The 19,135-nt window shown below is 39.5% G+C and overlaps 1 protein-coding gene across 1 annotated transcript in view; it reads left to right on the top strand.

The window, feature by feature from the left end:
- Positions 1 to 860: 860 nt before the first annotated feature.
- col5a1 (procollagen, type V, alpha 1) overlaps positions 861 to 19,135 on the top strand; it is a 247,044-nt gene continuing 228,769 nt past the window's right edge. The window contains exon 1 of the mRNA XM_034192658.1: positions 861 to 1,265. Within this exon, the coding sequence (XP_034048549.1) occupies positions 1,166 to 1,265 (100 nt within the window). The 5' untranslated portion in view covers positions 861 to 1,165. The remainder of the gene's footprint in view (positions 1,266 to 19,135) is intronic.

Below are 19,135 nucleotides of genomic sequence, written 5' to 3' on the forward strand. Positions count from 1 at the left end.
TTTATAATCCTCCCCCTTCTCTTAACTCTAACATTAACCATATGTGTGTCCCCTCCCCTAAACCTAACCATAATCCCCCCATACCCCCCAGCACAAAATGAAACTGTGCCCCTGTCACGAAAACCTTGAACAAGGAAAACTCCGATTCCGTGTCTCCGACCTCCCTTGCGAGCTTTCTAGGTGTCATATAAAACAAATAGTGAATGTTTTCCATTCATGCAATGGAAAGATTAATAGATTAATGTACTTTTCGTAATGCGACCACAAACTGCCGTGAGACTGGGTTGGTACTGCACAGGTGTAACCACGAGCAGGTAAGAATGGAACACGAAAAATATCAAATGCATCATGCATCAAGACTGCATCCACGGTGCATTGGAATACCAGCCAGATTTTTTTGTTTTAATTACTTCTTCAATATCCAATCCAGTAATTTTGGCACATTATCAGACTGATCCAAAATATCACGTCAACACACCTCTTAACTTTTTTGGTTTCAAAAGAAGTTTGCTTTAAAGCGCTAATCCTCTATTCCAGAAATTGGGAACTCGACACACACACACACACACACACACACACACACACACACACACACACACACACACACACACACACACACACACACACACACACACACACACACACACACACACACACACGACTTGTAGGCGTTTCACTTTTCCTCAACTTTTCCTCCCGCCCCCAGGCCAGTAACGGGGCCGGCCTTTACGCATGGACTCCCGTGATTTGACGTGGCTCCTGTCCGCGGACTGAGTGACAGTCCGTGTTGGGGGGAGAAACATTTTTTTGGACTTGAAGTGAGGGGAGGGAGAGGGGGGTCCTGTAAGGAGAGAGAGAAAGAGAGAGAGAGAGAGCGACATAGGGGGCAAGAGCGCAGCGGCGCAGGAGGGCTCAGACGCGCAGAGAGGAGCGCACAGGAGAGAGAGAGGGATCCATCCATCCATCCGTCAGCCAGCTGGAGGGAGCCTCGAACAAGCCCCTATGGCTGCCTGAGAATTAACCGCACGACCCCCTTTTCCCCTTTCTCTGTCTGGGACTTTCGCCCCTTTTTCTAGTGTGTCCTCACCACGAGTCGCTGTGAGTCCAATTAGTCGCTCCAAGTTGAAAAGTGAATCCACTCGGCGTGGACGCGTCTCTGGCGGTCATGGATACCCATATAAGATGGAAAGTTAAACGGAGGATAAGGGACGCCCAAATCACTTTAGCAGTGATTTTGCTTTTTGTCATAACGCAAGCAAGTTCAGGTAAGATGCACTTTTAGAGATTTTTTTTTTTCTTTTTGGAAAGTGGTTCCCACTGCGCCCGCCCCTCCTCCAAAACTCATCTTTGTGCCTTTATTGGTGCTTTCATGGATTCACTCTGCTGTGGGCACTCTGTGGGACTTGTTTTTTCTTGAAGGGGAAACTAAAAGGGTTTATTTGATGGACATAAAAAGCACAGACACTTTATGTCACCAAAATAATGGTGCAAAGCCCATTTTAAAAAAAGTTCTAATTTGGTTGTTTTTTATGTTCACAATGTTCAAAAATGTTAAACTTTTTTTCCACCTATTTTTCAAAAATTTCAAAAGTGATGTGGAGGATGAGAATTTTCATAAGAGGGCGGGGCCATAGCTCTTCCTCAGTGTCAGGGTGGAGCCGCCTGAGGCTACGTTCACATTAAAGGCTGAAGTGACCCGAGTCTGACTTTATGCTAAATCTGATTTTGTTTTTCCTTTTAATCTGGGACAACACACGTTCATGCTTTCAAATGGCATGTATCTGATCTGAGTTCTTAAAGTAGTTATGTCAGCAGTGAACAGGTATATCAATCACATCTTGAGCCGTAGAAACTGATCCAGGACAGTGAAAAAAAAAAAAAAAATCAGATCTGGTCCGATCTCTGTTCCAGCAGGCAAATTTTGGTCTACACATGCAAGTGGCCTAAATCCCAACAAGGCTACATTAGCGAAAATGGTCATTATGTCACATGTCAAAAGAAAAAAAAAATGCAACATGCTTCACAGTGACACTGCATCAAAGTTCAAATTTGTTTAGCTTTTTCCTGTCTTGAGCTGTTCTTTGTGAAGGATCCATCCTCACTCTGAGTGGATGAAAAAATAATATTACGCTGCTGAAATTTCTACAAACATAAACTAGATCTATTCTATTTGCGTTCCTTTAGCCACAGTCCATTTATGATGGAAAGCTGAGAGGTGAAAACAAAGCTGAAGCTCTAACAAGTTTAAGGAAACAAGGAAGAATAAATGGAAGCAAAGTAGCAATAAATAAGAAGTTGAAAGATTAAGTAATTAAAGAAGAAATAAATAATAAGAAAGAAGAATGCTAGCACAAGACAAGCTAGATTATAGAAGCTACACTCGCTGAAGAAGAAATGTTAAATAAAGCTTGCTACAAAAAGCTAACCAAAGAAAAGCGTAAGAATTCTAGCTAATGAATGCTATGCAAGTGGAAAACAATCAAAACAACTTCTAATGATGGTTACAAAAATGCTGACTAAATAAAAGCTCAATGAAACTAGCTAAAGTATGCTAACACAGCAAGTGAAGAAAGATCAATGAAGAGTACACAAAATAAATAGTAGAAAAAGCTAAATAAAGACCAACAAATTAACCGAAAGTTAAGAAATTTAGTGTAGCCTCAGTTAGGAAGAATTTTAAAATTCAGTGTTATTGGATTTAGTGTAAACTAATGTTTGAACACTGGAAATGGTTTACATGTTATATTTGTGTGAGCGCATTTCCATTAGGCCAAAGGATCTCAATATTTACTGGCATAAATAGAACTAAGTCACTGAGGTTAATTTTGAAGAAAAAAACTTGCTTTTTTGGCATTATTGAATTTTTTTTTTTCAGAAAGTTGTGGTACACTCTCAGAAAACACAGTTTTGCACACATTGATATTGTGGTGAGACAGATCAACTTTTCTTGCTAGCAGTGTTCTCTGCTAGGCTAGCAGGTGGCTGCTTGCTGCTTCTGAGCATTTTATTTGAAATATTTGGGGTTTTGTGTACAATTAATTGTACTAATGGACCATCTAAAAAAACCTCAGTGTTACAGTATTCCATTGAGTGAAATTTTAGTACAACTTGTATGTTAGCACCATTAGCACTTATATCAGGAGCTTTGTGTATGTACATGGATGATGAGGCAGTATGGCGGTTATAGTTTTTAATAGATGTATCCAAGCCATCCCTTATGAAAGCCACTGCCCAGCTAACAAACATATGTGTTAAACCCTCAGACCAAAGTTAGCCTGCTAGCCTTAGCTTGCTTAGTAAGTAAGTACCAGATGGGGTTGCTTGTTTGAGCTTCATTAATCTCCAAAGTTCATGAAATGCAGGATGTTAAATAATTGTTACTTAAATTTTGACCAAAATAACTGTGATTGCTAAAATTGAGTAGCTCTGATTTATATATTTTCTTTCAACTATGGGTAATTTCAAATATTATATTCCATAAAATGCTGATACACCAAGCTTGGAACTTGTGCTTACCAATGTGCACAGTTTCCGGAGACCTTAAAACAAACTTTAACAAATTATCCTGATGCATCTTAGTCCTGCCTGTATAGAGTCTCAATAGTAATCAAAAATTGTGCAGCTATACTTGCAGAATTAACACACCATCACAGTGGTAAAAGGGATTTTTAAGTTTAGTGTTCTTGGGGTGTTCAGAAGGTATTCGGAATTGAGGTACTCGGGCTTGGGTCTGGCCTGTATGTATTATTAGCACCGTCCATGGTTGGTGGTCTGCTTGATGAGACTGTCACACATCTCTGAGGCCAACACGTGGCCTTTTCCATCTGCTTACCTTAGCAAACAGTGCACAATTGTCCACAGATGTGTGGTTGGTGTGAATGAGTGTACGACAATAATGTAATTAGTGGAAAATCATTAAATGGGTGAAAACCTGATGTAAATGACATTTTTTATAGACTCAAAAGAGCACATAAAGGAATTTACCATTGCAGTGTGTTTATTTCATGTTGCCTATAAATTGATGAACACAACTTAAGTAACTATGATTTGATCCATATTTGGGACACTATCATGATGAGAGGAAGTGAGTTGGATTTAGTACCGGTTTGGATAGAAGTTAGTCTACTTTGATGCTGCATAATATATTTAATCAACCCTGAGAACCCAGAGAGACCAACTGTAGTCTGGGAAAGGATTCTCAGATGCACTGGTACACTTCCTGAAACAAGATACCTGATACATGTGGAACAGGAAAGAGTTGAGTGAGTGATAGAAACAAGCGTACAACATCCAAGTTTTACCAATGATGTGTGTATATATAAAAATTGAAGTCTTTGATTGAATGCCAGGCATCATGTTTGGAGGAAACAAGGCACCATCCCCACAGCATGATGCCTCGGGGTGTATGGTTTTCTGCAGGGTGTAAAAAGCCATATTCATTGGTGAACATCTTGATAACTGATAATATAACGTATACACCCATCGGAGTGTCTTCTCAAACTGGCAGGTGTGTCTGCAGTGAAGGCGGAGTATTCGGCGTAATGGCCTTCTGGGTATACGTATAAGCCATCACCTCACTTGATGCAACAACTGCAGCATTATGCTTCAGAGATAACAAGCCATATTATTACAGATATTTCTATTAAAATGCTCAAAAAAGACCCATTTAGTCATGCTGTCATTAGCCATTAGTATTGCCCTATTTGCCTTTTTGAGGTTTCAAATCCTGCAAAATCTCAGAGAGGTGGCTTTCACTTCCAAATGTCAAGTATATTGAGAAGAAGTGCATCGAGACACTCAGATAAAGATGCAATTTAACCGTTGCACATGGACAGTGGCAATAGCATCGCAAGGTAAAACTCTTGTGAATATATTATCTGAGTTTTTAGACGTTATTGTGTTTGTTTTATGTAAACATACAAGAAGCTCGAGTGATTTCACCGTTATTTACAGTGGGAATTGCCGTGATCCGCGATCACTTCCTGTTCATGTCATTGCGGTGGAAAGTGAAGTTTGCTCTTTAACACCCTGTTTATTGTCCTTTACAACACTGTTTGTGCTGTTTGTTCCAGAGAAATATATATGTAAGATGTCTGAAATTCAGTTTGCGTTTATTAAGTTCCACACAGGCTGAAGGTAGCAGACACGGAATATTTGTAATATTTGTTTTAGCAAGTTTCCAGGGTCTCATGCATGCAGTCTCTTATAAATGTTAATAAAACACATACAAAAATTACATTTCAGTAGTATAATGTTCATTAACAATTGTTGTCATGTGGTTTGGTTTCTCCATGTTGTTTTGATTGCAGCGACTCTCTGGTGTGCAAGGGATTATGGGATATCGCAATAGGGCGAATAGAGTGTTTCATGGTTCCATCATCACCTGTGTGCTTGGAGTGGTTCCGTTTCCACTTGCTGGTTATAAATAATGAAAATGGCATCTGTGCTTGTCACACACGTGAAAAAAGAAATGCAAACCAGCATGAAATGTCGCCACTGAAGGTATTCAAACAAATTAATGTATACATAGATTTTTAAATAAATGAATGAATTCATTATTTTTTTCAAATCCCATGACTAATCACGCCATTGATATTCCCATTCAAGAAGATCTTTAATTTCTCGATAACAGTGAGGAAACAACAAATCTCTGTGCAACGCCATGTTAGTGTCCCTGAACCACTCCATGTGTGCAAAGTATCATTGGACCCTGAAGTCATCTATTTAATGCTTGTGACTTCTAAAAGATGACATAGTTTTGTAGACACTTGAACAATTAAATCCATTACGAATCACTGCTTTATGGTGCTTGCCTTGGTCCCTTTGTCAGCCACACTATGAAAATAAATTTAACGCAAATTAATAAAAAAAAAAAGTTCTTCTTTGTGTTTCACAGTGAATCACAATCCTGCTTTAGAGGTGCATGCTGCCACCTACTGTATTGGAGTGCACGGAATCATGGTATTAATTTTTCTGCCGATACAATACAGAATGTGAAACAATAAAATGAATAATAAAATAAACATATCAAAATGTACAATAGATATTTTAACACTATTAGAAAAGAGCACAAGTTTCATACACAATTGTACAGCACTTTTAAAAGACTGAACAAGAGCACTGTAGTTTATTTATAACCAAAACCCACCATGTTGATGTGTTGATTCTGACGGTACCCCTGCTAGCTTAGCCTAAGTTTCACATTTGACAAAATGCTTGTTTGTAAACTCCTGAAATACTCTGAAGAGTTTGCCAAATGTTTAGGGTTATACCTGTACGCTAAGCCTCCAAAACACAAGTTGATAAAGAGTCACTAGCTAATTAGCAATTAGCTTATTAGCTCAAAATATTATTGTTGAACCATGATTTGAGCATTTGGTGTAGCTAAGAGTAAATTAGTAAATACTGAATTGCATTCAGGTCATTTCTTCTTTTTTTCCCCTCTAGTTGAAGTTCATACTTTTTAATAAACTACTGAAATGTCTTTGGATCATTTATCAGGGAGATCATCTTGTCCTGGGATTATTGAGGATACCCCACTCTAAAGCTTTGTGCAAAGCGGTAATAACTGAATGTCAGGAATGAGAAGAGCGGGGTCAGAGTTCAGGGGTGATGGTTAGGACTTCCAGATCACCATCGGTGAAAGCTTTACAGTTTCAGTGCCTGGAGAAAACCATTCTTGAGGTAGGAAGAAAAGTCCTGTAGCGCAATCAAATGCCCCTGGTCTTAAAGGTCACAGCAGAAGGTAAAGGGGCACTTTTCTGGCTAAAACACTCATGTACAGTATACATGCCTCTTGAAACACACTCATGGACAATGTTACATCAAGAGGTGGAATTAGATTAGAAGCTGACATAGGTAATGGGTGGAGTCGACTTTCAAGATTCAGTTGGTGAGGTTGGACATGAACCCACAATACTGTGGGTTCATGTCCAACATCACTGTTTTTTGTAGTTTTGTGATCTGCACCTCATGATCTGGACTTCTTCAACAGATTTTCCTCTTTCTTTTGTTGAGTAGTTTTTAATCTTCCTCAACCAATGACCCGTTTCAGAAGGCTGAGAAAAATCAGTTGTGACTCACTTTTTTCCATGTGTTGATTGGTTTTCATACATAGTTTTTTTTTGGTGCAACTGCAATCCATGACTGAGTTATGTACTGGACCAGAACTCCAATCATCAAAAATGCTGCAGTTACATTCTTTGCATGCTTTGCATGAATGAAAACACGGCGGGATTCTTGTCAATATTACTGATGTTAATTGACATCGGTATTGAAAGACAGCAAATACGATGATGATGCAGTGTTCTATGTATCGAGGCAATATGCACGGTTTAAAGAAAGCCTGGCTTTTTCCTCTATGCTCCTTGGCATCTGGATTTAATAAGCTCCATTGTGCTGTCTGCTAAGCCCTCCCAAAAGCCAGAAAAAATGCCTTCCAGATGTTTTCATCCCATTCTTGGTGGAACGGGAAACTTGGGGGGGAAAGTTACATTTTTCAAAAGAAAGTACACTATTTTCTGCTGGTTTTAGAGACTATTTCAAATAAAATTGCTTGTGTGGCCTAATAACCAACTTTGTGAAATGCCATTGCCTGTAGTGTGTCAGGCAGGTTTCCATATGTATATGGGGTTATTAAAGGGTTCTTTTTGTTAAAGCGGGTTAACTTTATGCCAAGGGTTAAGGTTGAATACATCTGGTCCTCAGCTGTTTTTCATTTGCAATCACTTTGCATTTGAGCAGCTTTTCAAAGAGTATTCATGGACATCATTTTTGCATTGTGTCATGAGGCACAATGTTCTTTTTTTCAAGCCAGTAAGAAAACTTTATAGGGATGATTGCATCTGTTCGGACTGTAGTTCTCTGTCCCGGCCAGTGATAGAGCCGATAGTGCAACTGTAAGATCCCTTAGTTTTTTTTTTTTTCTTAGTTGGTATTAAGCCTGTTTTCTTGATGGAATCAAAAGACAAAGTCATAATTGTTACAACCTTTGCATCATTGAGCACATGTGGTTTACATCTAAAACTTGGGTATAATCATAACCTCTCAAATTAGCTTTTTCATGTTGTGCAAGATATGCACAGACATACTTTTGTGTCATAACCAAGCTGGAAGTCATCATGAACAGACTGTCATTACTTACTCTGATTCAGTAATAGTTTATTAAACACAAGCTACAATGAATTTTACTGCGAGAGTCCACTGGATTCTACTCACCAGTGCTAACGTGATATCCATTCTGCTGAGAAAAGTGGTGGTTTTGTGTTTGTGGCTTTTGCCGTGGAGCTATGGGATGAATGTGATGTTGCTGGACTGTGCAGAGATGCAGTGACCCTGTAAGTGCATGTGCCACTTCAGCCTGTAAATGCAGGCATTGTGGAAAACACTCTGTAAATCAGCTCTAATGCCTGTTAACAACTTGGCAGATAAAACAAAATATGCACAACAAGGTTTTGACCTCACGGCGGAGTTAAGCAGATCCTTTGTTTCACACAAATGGTGCATTATTTTGTCCAGACTGTGTAATGTCTATTTCTTTCCAGACAAGTTAATAGCCAAGTAGTATAGATGTTTTAAACTGGCCAGTAGAGCTCTATACACACACAGGTCACTTTGTTGAGTTTGTTGGGGTTACAAATGCTTTATATGAAAGTGTAGAAAGAAATCTAGTAGAAATATTGTAAGTGATGGTTGGCATTGGTATTGTGGTTACCGTATCTTCCTAAGAATAAGTTGCAAGTTTTTGTTTTTTAGCTAGTTTGGAAGGCCCTGTGATGTCTACTGTGGTGTGACTTTTATACAAAAAAAAAAAAAAAAATACAGAAAATAATTTCCTATTCTTAATAAAAAAATTACTAACTTTTATGTAGGGCTTTCCCAGTCAAAAGCATTATACAAAATAAACTAATAATAAATGCCAGTAAATCATAAAGGTACGCTACAACAATGCACAAAAATGCTAAAAAAAAAAAAAAGGGTGTGATTTTTACTCCCAAGCAACTTACACATGATTTTTTCCTCTTGAAGAGGCTTTTTTTTTTTTTTTTTTTTGACAGGTGCAAGTTATACTCTGGAAAATAAGTTTTATTGCTTTAACATTGTTTTCTGGAGATGCTCAGTGTGATCCAAAATAGTGACAATATCAACAACAATATTGCTATTATTATTAATAATAATAATAATTTAATATGCAAATAGTTGCACAGTAAAATAAAACATTATCAGTTAAAGTGACAGTACATCTGTTCATTGTACTGAACAATAATAACAATAAAAAACAGTGTACTCAGTTGTCTTAATGTGGTCACTTTTTATGTATCATTTTTAGTTACATATGTTTGGGGATTAATGTTAAATGTTCCCAAAGTTCTCCCACAAATTTAGACCTGAAATGGTTCATTTTAAACATCAGGCACCTGCTGTCACAAAAAAGAAAAAAAAAATAATAATTTGATATTTTTAATAATAAAAAAAACTACTAACTTTTATGTAGGGCTTTCCCAGTCAAAAACACTAAAGAAAATAAACTCTAATAATAAATGCCAGTAAATCATAAAGGTACACTACAACAGTGCACAAAAATGCTGACAAAAAGGTATGATTTTTACTCCCGAGCAACTTTCATATGATTTTTTTTTTTTTTTGACAGGTGCGAGTTATACTCTGGAAAATAAGTTTTATTGTTTTAATATTGTTTTCTGGAGATGCGGAGTGTGATCCAAAATAGCGACAATATCAACAGCAATATTATTATTAATTATAATAATTTAATATGCAAATAGTTGCACAGTACAATAAAACGTTATCAATTAAAGTGGCAGTACATCTGTTCATTGTACTGAACTTCTTCTTCTTCTTTGTCTGTTCAGCTGTTGTTGTAGGAATATCTATAAAACATTGGGCTTAACTTTTCATATGAGATGCGTCATGATAATACGTTGTTCACGCTAGTCAGTCGCATGAAAGAAATATCATGATATGCTAGTTTACGGCTAAATTAACAGTAGCTCATCTGGCTATAGTTAGCCTGCTTTCAAGATTTACGCTTTTATTTTACATGGTGGAGATTTTTAATGGTTCTTCAGTTTAAAGGGTTCTTTAATAGATATTAGTAGATACTATCTAAGTTTGGGGTTTCCATTAGAAAGCAAGTAGAGTATGGAATTTGTCTTCCTATAGTAGCAATCCATAACCTAGCTAGCAGGGCGAACTTTAGATAGAAACCTAAAACATATTACACCATAACTTCTGTTTCTGTAATAACATAACCAGATTTATAGCTTAGTCTACTAGCTATAATTTAGTTTTACAACAAGTCTACAGACTAGGTAGACGATACTAGGGGAGCTACAACCACTACCTTTGCACCCCCCCCCCCCCCCCCCAGGACTAAACTAAACCAACTTTTTTAGATTCTTAGATGACCGGTGATGATTCGGAATGTATAATAGAAGATATACCTTACTGAATTTTCATGAACACACCCCTTGAGCGTTCCGCTCAGTGACTGACGATTTTCCCACAAGGGCTCAATTGGACATGTCATGGACTTTGTATGAGGGAGCTGGCAGGTTAAAGTCTGTCTAATGCCCGGTCTCACTGATTTGGACATTTGTGTTCTCACATTTCATAATGTTTAGACAAGTTCAGGATTCCAACGCAAAGAGGCTTAAGACAGCTGGCGAACTCGGATTATAACATCAGAGTGCCAGAAATCCATCAGGAGTGATATGGATCATTCAGAAAATACCTGGAGCAGCATGTTGGACGTCTCTGTCAAGAACAGTATCACTCATTTAAACACACACACACACACACACACACACACACACACACACACACACACACACACACACACACACACACACACACACACACACACACACACACACACACACACACACACACACACTACAACACAGCATCTGCAAATCCTCGTTTTCATCCCTACGACATTGTTCTTGCGCTGTTGCCAAACAAAAGCAATGTCACAGGGCCCAACACTGCAATCTGCAGATGTTTTTATTGCTCAAATGATTACGAAGAAATGTCCCTTTAACGCCCAAGTTGTGGGAGGAATGATGTGTTCCTGACAGGCGAACAGGAACAAAATGGAAGCGGTTGTGTTTGGAATTTTGCCATGAGAAAATGAGTGATGTCAAAGTTGGATGTGACAACTCATGATGCAAATTCCACTCGTGTGTTTGATTTTTTAACAGTATGCTTTGTTGAAGCATGTAGCGCATGGCAGAGCGAGAGGTCTGGTCCAGGCTCACAGGTCGAGTATTCACTCCGGCTGGGAAACAGTGCTTTGCTCTGTACAGGGGTATTATAATCATTGAGCATGGAAAGCCGTGTATGACTCATCCTTTCCAACCCTGTTCCCCCCCTTCCCCGGTCTTAGCCTAGCCACAGCCTGGGCTGGAGAAATACTGAGTGTAAGCATTTTTTTTTTTCCCCAAATAGGGGAAATACGAGGACTTCTGGTCAGTCTAGAAGCTTCAGCGCAGTCAGACGCATTCTGTTTTTAATTTTATTAGGTGATGACATTAGCGGGGGCAGAGAAATGGAACAGCTTCATTGAAGCATGCAGCATTTGCTTATTTAACAGAGCTATGTGGTTTAATGAAGGCTTAATGAAGTTTTTTGCAGCAACAGAGGCAATGACAAAGAACTGCAAGCTTGTAAGAATTAATTGGTGAATTATTACCGATGCCAAGGAGGTTATAATTTCACCCACGTTGGTTGGTTGATTGGCTTGTTTGCTTGATGTCGCCAAGATTGCTCAAATGTAATAGACTAATTTTTGTAGATCTTGGTGGCAGGATTGGCGTTCCAGTCGCTATAAAAACACTTACCCAATTTGAAACCACATAAGGGTGGTGACCAGTGACAAAGGTGACAGTTAGATGTCTTTTATGCGAGGTCTCTTTGGAGGATTCTTGGGTGATTTTGTGTAAATCAAATGGTGACTTAGGGAGACTTGTGTTGTGATGAAAGGTCAGCTACATTTGGCTATGTGGCATGTTTCTCTGGGCATGATCCAGCATGTTGAGGACCTCAGTTACAGAAGAAGGCCAAGGGAATGCCTCCACTTCGCCTGGCAGTGGCAGATAGATGGTTAGCTTTGAGAGATGAGGATGGACTGGTTATCTGTCTGAGTGTTTACCATCCACGATCCAAGTGGCTCCGTAGTGTTTTGGAGGTGGTGACCAGTCCCATTGCGTACCATCCAGGATCCACGTGGATCCATAGTGTTATGGAGGTAGTGACCAGTCCCTTTGCATACCATCCAGGATCCAGGTGGATCCATCATGTTTTGGAGGTGGTGACGAGTCCCATTGCATACCATCCAGGATCCAGGTGGTTCCATAGTGTTTTGGAGGTGGTGACCAGTCCCATTGTGTACCATCCAGAATCCAGGTGGATCCATAGTGTTTTGGAGGTAGTGACCAGTCCCTTTGCATACCATCCAGGATCCTGGTGGATTCACAAAGCCACATCAAGACAAATACATTCACAGTCTTACTCAGGGTCAATTTAAAGTTTCCAGTTCGCCCAACCTGCATGTCAACACTGAGGAGAACACACAAATGCCACACAGCAAGGACCAGGTGGGATTTGATCCCAGGACCTGTGAGGCAACAGTGCTAACCACTGTGGCATATTACTTAAGCAAAACAAAGTTGCTTTTTTGTTGTTGTCTTGAACTGGTGCATCAAAGTTAATGTTTAAACCTCTGGGGCCAACTCCATCATATACGATGGCTAAGACCAAGCTTTAATAAATTATAAATAACTTTTTAATGATATGAGATAGAAACTTACTTTTTTGTTGCTGAAAAGTTAACTCCACAGACTTTCGAGCCAGCCATCGGCCATCTTTGTACTCCTCATAGAAGCTGTGTGATGATGTGTGCAATGTGAGTGTCGGAATTAGTTCACCGTCACATAGTTTTCCAAAATCCAATTGTAGGCCAGATTTACCCCACGTGAAAAGCCAAAGATAGTTTTTAGGAGTGATGTGTTACTAGTAGGCCCGTTTGACTAGCCCCCTGGGTGCTCCAATGAGTACATACTATTGGTCTCCAATTACGCACAGCGATCAGTGAAACCAGACGGAGAGCCTCTGATGACAGTCTCATGTGCGCAAACAAAGAGTGTGTAACTATCTCAGGATTACTCCACTAGTTTGCATGTGAATGTTACTGGATAACTATGTTGCTTTCTCAGTGTAAAGCATTGTTTACCATATCAATGGAGTGAGGGGGAGGGCGGCTCCTCAGACTGTAAGGAGCCAAAGTGGGCCAAAGTGTGAATGAAAGCTGCCTGAGGAGCAGCACAGAACAGTCCAAAACACAGCAGAAGTTTGTGATGTAACCTTTGTGTAAAAGCAGACAGAAATTGCTTTGAGATAAGACAAACAAAATGCATAGACCATTTTGTATATATTGTTCAAAATGTGCATTTGTGTTTATTGTTTGAACCTTTTAGTTGTACCGTCTTTCACACAAGACCTCAAATTACCTTTATAATGAGTCAACACTGTTGTTTATTATAGTTTGCTGTGTGTTTTGAAAAAATGTGTGTGAAAATTATTTCCGCTTTCCTTTTTCCTTTCTTATTTCTGATTGTAAACCTTCATTACACTTATAAAACACAACAAAAGCATATATATTATGAAAGCACAGGTTGTCCTGGGAAAAAAGAGACATAAAACAAGATTGTGGGATGCAGGGAGAGCTGTTAACAGCAATAATAAACCATTTATGCCAGGTGAGTGAACTGTCCAAAAAATGCCCTCGAACCCCAGAGGGTTAATTATCCTGATTATATTACTTTATTTTTTAAACTTTTGAGATGATAGCATTTATTGTTTTTTGAGTTATTGTGTTGTACACGCTGGAAGGGATGAACGCACTTACTAGATTTTACAGGATAGGCCCTGAGGCCCCTCGGTGCCCCTTGGTGCCAGTGCTTATCTCTGGATTCCGTAGTATGAAGCAGATGAATGACGATGAATCTCCATGACCCTGACACCAATCTTATGCAGGTTACTTCGACAGCCATGACCGGAACCCATTTACAGCTGGGTAGACTGGGACAATGCAGATTAAATGTCTTGTCCAAGCACACAGACAGGTAGCATGAGTGGGATTCAAACAGAGGTCTACATATTGGCAGGCCAGCTCCTTCTCCACTGAGCTACCTGCTCTGTGTGCTTCAGGCTTCAGTAAAACCTCCTGAAACATCTGGGAACCTGTGCAATTACGGTTTTGTTTTTCAAATATTGCTTATTGATACTATATTTTTTAAAAGAAATTACAGATTTTTTTAAAAATTGGCACAACTGAAAGAAAAAAAAAAGAGTACTCTTTACTGCAATCCTCTTGACAAGCAACCAACCCACCAACAGAGAGAAGAAAACAGGCAGATCAACAAATTTACCAAAAAGGAAAGAAACCAAATTATCCCATGCTCATTATGAGGTACAGACATACCACCTTACAACCATTTTTGGTTTCTAACTTTTTCCCATATGTATCCACCGCTGGCCGAAGGCCTGAAGGGGGATTATGTTGTGGTAATTTCCATCCGTCTGTCTGTCTGATTACAAAGAGGGTATCAAAGTTCAAAGTTCTTTATTAGTCGTCTCCTTTCGAAGAAATGTAGTTTGGTGTATAAGTTTTATGAAATCAACTCAGCTAACACTTTTAGGAGGAATTTTGTGAAACCTGGTACAAATCCTTGCTATAGGTTGGTAATATGCATATTTTAATATAATTTGAGTTGGGCTACTTTTACCAGAGTTATGGAGTTTGAGTGCTTGCATTCTGAAATCAGCTTCTCTCACACTTTTAGTTGGAATTTCACGGAACGTGGTACCAATTTTTGTTATAAGTTGATAATACGCATTTTGTAATATTATAAATGATTGACACATTTTGGCAGAGTTATGGCCCTTGATTAACAAACCTAGATACTGGCAGTTTTGTGAGTTGGTGCTTGCATTCTGAAATCAACTCCTCTCACATTTTTAGTTGGAATTTCATTCAACTTGGTACACATTTTTGTTATAGGTTGATAATACGCATATTGTAATATTGTAAACGATTGACACATTTTGGCAGAGTTATGGCCCTTGATTAACAAACCTTGACACTGGCAGTTTCATGAGCTGGTGCCTGCATTCTGAAATCAGCTTCTCTCACACTTTTAGTTGGAATTTCACGGAACGTGGTACCAATTTTTGTTATAGGTTGATAATACGCATATTGTAATATTGTAAACGATTGACACATTTTGGCAGAGTTATGGCCCTTGATTAACAAACCTTGATGCTGGCAGTTTCGTGAGTTGGTGCCTGCATTCTGAAATCAACTCCTCTTACACTTTTAGTTGGAATTTCATTCAACTTGGTACAAAATTTTGTTGTAGGTTGATAATACGCATATTGTAATATTGTAAAAGATTGACACATTTTGGCAGAGTTATGGCCCTTGATTAACAAACCTACATACTGGCAGTTTTGTGAGTTGGTGCCTGCATTCTGAAATCAACTCCTCTCACACTTTTAGTTGGAATTTCATTCAACTTGGTACAAATTTTTGTTATAGGTTGATAATACGCATATTGTAATATTGTAAAAGATTGACACATTTTGGCAGAGTTATGGCCCTAGTCTGAAATCAACTCCTCACATACGTATTTAGGATGAATTTCATGACAATTGGTACTAGTCCTTGAAATATTATCATAATGTATCACCAAAGCAGTATTCCAGTGGGGATGTGCTCTCAGAGCACTCTTGTAGGTATTGTTGCCACAGTTCATCATCATGAATTCAGCACAAAACCTGCATTTATTAATTTAAGATTGATTGAATCCTTTAGTGGAGTTTAGTGCTCTGAGTTGAACAAAAAGATCCTTGTAACTCGTGTTGAGTAAATGGGTCATCGGGTGCTCTGATGACGAAACTGTGCATCTTTGGATTGATTCCTATCATTACCTAAGAGGCACAGCGCCTCGGCTAACTGGTGGAAAATGTGGCACAGCCGAGACGTACTTTCCTGTTGATGCTGGATTGACCTCAGCAGAGGTCAATGTTGGCAGAAAGGAGATGGTTTCATGATATTCCTTTTTGGAATATGTCAGCCGTCCGATCAGGCCAGAAAACGAGGAAAAAGCTCAAACGTAGGAAAAGATGAAACAAGCAGGAAATAACGTTACGTTTGGCGCGTCGACTGCAAAGCAAATAAGCGTGAGGAATTTTAAAGAGGAGTATGAGATAAAGCGCAACCTGCAAATGAGAGATAACGGCGATCAGACGTGTGTCGTCACTGCGCTTCCTCACGGTGCAATAAGGCTTCAGCCGTGCACCCAAGAATCTTAAGTCAGTTTTTCCACCTCCGTCTGTGGCAGACGGCAGACAGTGATTTATCTCCTGTGCTCCGTGCTTCAGTGTGGAGACGGTGAAGTAAACCATCTGGTATTCCCTCTGCTAAAGCAATACGAGCATCTGGTTAAAGCTGCACAGTTACACAAAAGAAGTCTGAAAAGCTGAAATCCTCCCTCACATCCGTGCGCACGTAAGATGTGAATCTTGTGATGTGAATCTTGTGACGAGCATCGCAACGAGGGAAGTGAGGGCGTTGGGTCTCACATCTGTTCTCATTTCCTCCCCGTTGCTGCCTTCATGTGCAGATCCCCATCAGGTCACCACATCCTGAGAAGTTTGGATTTAGCTGATAAAGGGATGCGAGTTTCTGAATCTATACAGTCTGTCGACCTCCAATGCTGAAGAATGAAGCCGACATGGAAGTGCCAAGACCTGCAATTCCTTGAATGATCACTTGAGGTGGGCTCTAAAAGCAAGTCAGTTGTCAAAGAGGCCCATGTTAAAATGTCCAAATTTACAGGGGAGGTAACCATGTTTACAGTCTGGTTAAAACTGTTTTGGTCTCACAGGTAGTTGCCCCATTAATAAAAACTATACAGGGGATACATTTTTCTATAACTCATTCATTTAAACTGTTTTATGCCATAAAGTTATGAATAATTAAGCACTGAGTGACAGCTAGCATGTGCTGACTCCTGGGCGTCACTGCCAGAGACAGCTAGCTGCTGTGGACTTGAATGTGCTTGTCCTTTTTGATAATTTTATTATAATTATCTGAGATAACATGGCTCCGGCCCTGTGATAGGCTCCAGCCCCTCCTCCATGACCCTTATTTAGAATAATCAAATATAGAAAATGAATGAATAAATGAATATTGCTTGCTGTGTGGTTCTTTGTACTAATGGACCCGACGAAGAAGTTGGCACTCCAATATTTATAGAGTGAAATTGTAGTATTATTTAACCTGTATTGCTAAATTATAAATTTCAGCAGTTTGTCATCATTATACACCCTTTTATTTATGAGTTGATGTTATAGCATTTATATATTATAGATGAGAGCATCAGTTACCTTGTGAGGCTTGTGGTGCAGCCAGGTATTGTAATCACTTGTGTGTCTGTCTGTGTACGTATAAAATAACTTGGAAATCGGTCAGTAAATTTTCACCAGATTTGGTAGTAATATTCTTTGGGGGAGTTTTTCCCCGAAGATTAACTATTGGATCAGAATTGTCAAAGGTCAAATACTGTTAAAAAACGAAGCAACAACAGATTTTTTTGGATCTTTCCACAACCTAGATCTTTGTTACCGCTGGAATGACTGTGTGAAAGAAGCGATTACATAAGATTACTAAGATGAGGAGTGTTGAGGACCCCATTGGCTAGAGAAGGCCAAGGGGACACCCCCGTTTCACCTGGCAGCAGCAGATAGAAGGCTATTTTAGAGATGTGGGAATGGACCTGTTATCTGTGTGGGTGGTTGCCGTGCAGGACCCAGGGTAGTTTTGTTGTGTTGTGGATATGGTAAAGCATGGCACTGACACAATGCTCCTAGACTTGACTTCACATCTAAAATTGCTAGAAAGGTGATCCAGAGTGTTTACCAATCAGCTAATCCTTTGACATTATGTGGAACAATAATATTGTTGCTGTGTTCAGAACCCTTGGCCATTTGGAAAGACCTGACATACACCTACTTCCAGAAAAACTGTGATTACCTTTGTAATTTGAGTCATCAACTACTTAGTCTAGCTGTACTGTGGTGTGGGCTAACGTTATATATTGGGCTAAATGAAATTGTCAAAGACGTTTTTGCTGATGTGTGGTGCTGGTAACTTAAATTGTTTGACTAAATAAAGGATACTCTAAGTTTCCAGTTGAGTGAACGCTGGTACGTTACGCTGCCGCTGCTCGCCGGTGAATTTTATATTGCTTTATGTCATGGATCATCAGATCATTGAAACTGATCTTGCTGTGTGCTGGCAAAAAGACTTAAACGCTGCCTCCGTGCAGATACTGGATTTTACTTTTACACAACGCTACACTGGTACCGTTTGTCATAATGATGACATAGATTTTTTTTTTCTCTGGACTGTGCTAACCTGGTCTCTCCAATTGCTCATCTAGTGGCTGATGTTGGGGTTAATCCAGTGCTCGTCTACCGAGCTCTTTAAGCTCCACTTCCACCTGCACTGCTTTATTTTTACACGGACATCGCTGCTCTACTCCGCCACAGATATAACCACCGAGGGTCCTGTTAGAATTTCCGCTTGGACAGCTCCAAACCCATAAAGTCAATTTGGTCCATGTCTCAACGTGCTCTTCGAAACTGGGTTGCTGACCGCAGCATGCTAGCTAGCCCTGCTAGGCTGGCAAGCACTTCTTGCAATCATGACAACACCGTTAGCTTTGGGCTTCTGAACATCCACTCATTTACGAGCAAGGGACATCTTGTCCAAGATCTCCTTGACAACTGTAAATTTGACTTTTTGTGTATAAATGAAACATGGCAAGAGCCAAATATCTTCATGCCCTCCTGGGTTTGTTTACATGTCTAAACAATGCAACTCTGTCCAGGCAGGAGGTCTCGCTAGGCTTTACCACAAGAAAGTCTCACCTGCATCCAATCTGGCGTTCAACACTTTCAAGTCAATGGTCTCCCAGTTATCCGGATCTGTTCCAACAATTGTGGCTATAGTGTATCGTCCACCCAAACCTAACAAAGACTTTGTCGCTGA

Source organism: Thalassophryne amazonica, chromosome 17, assembly GCF_902500255.1.
Source record: "Thalassophryne amazonica chromosome 17, fThaAma1.1, whole genome shotgun sequence".
In the NCBI taxonomy this organism is placed as follows: Eukaryota; Metazoa; Chordata; class Actinopteri; order Batrachoidiformes; family Batrachoididae; genus Thalassophryne; species Thalassophryne amazonica.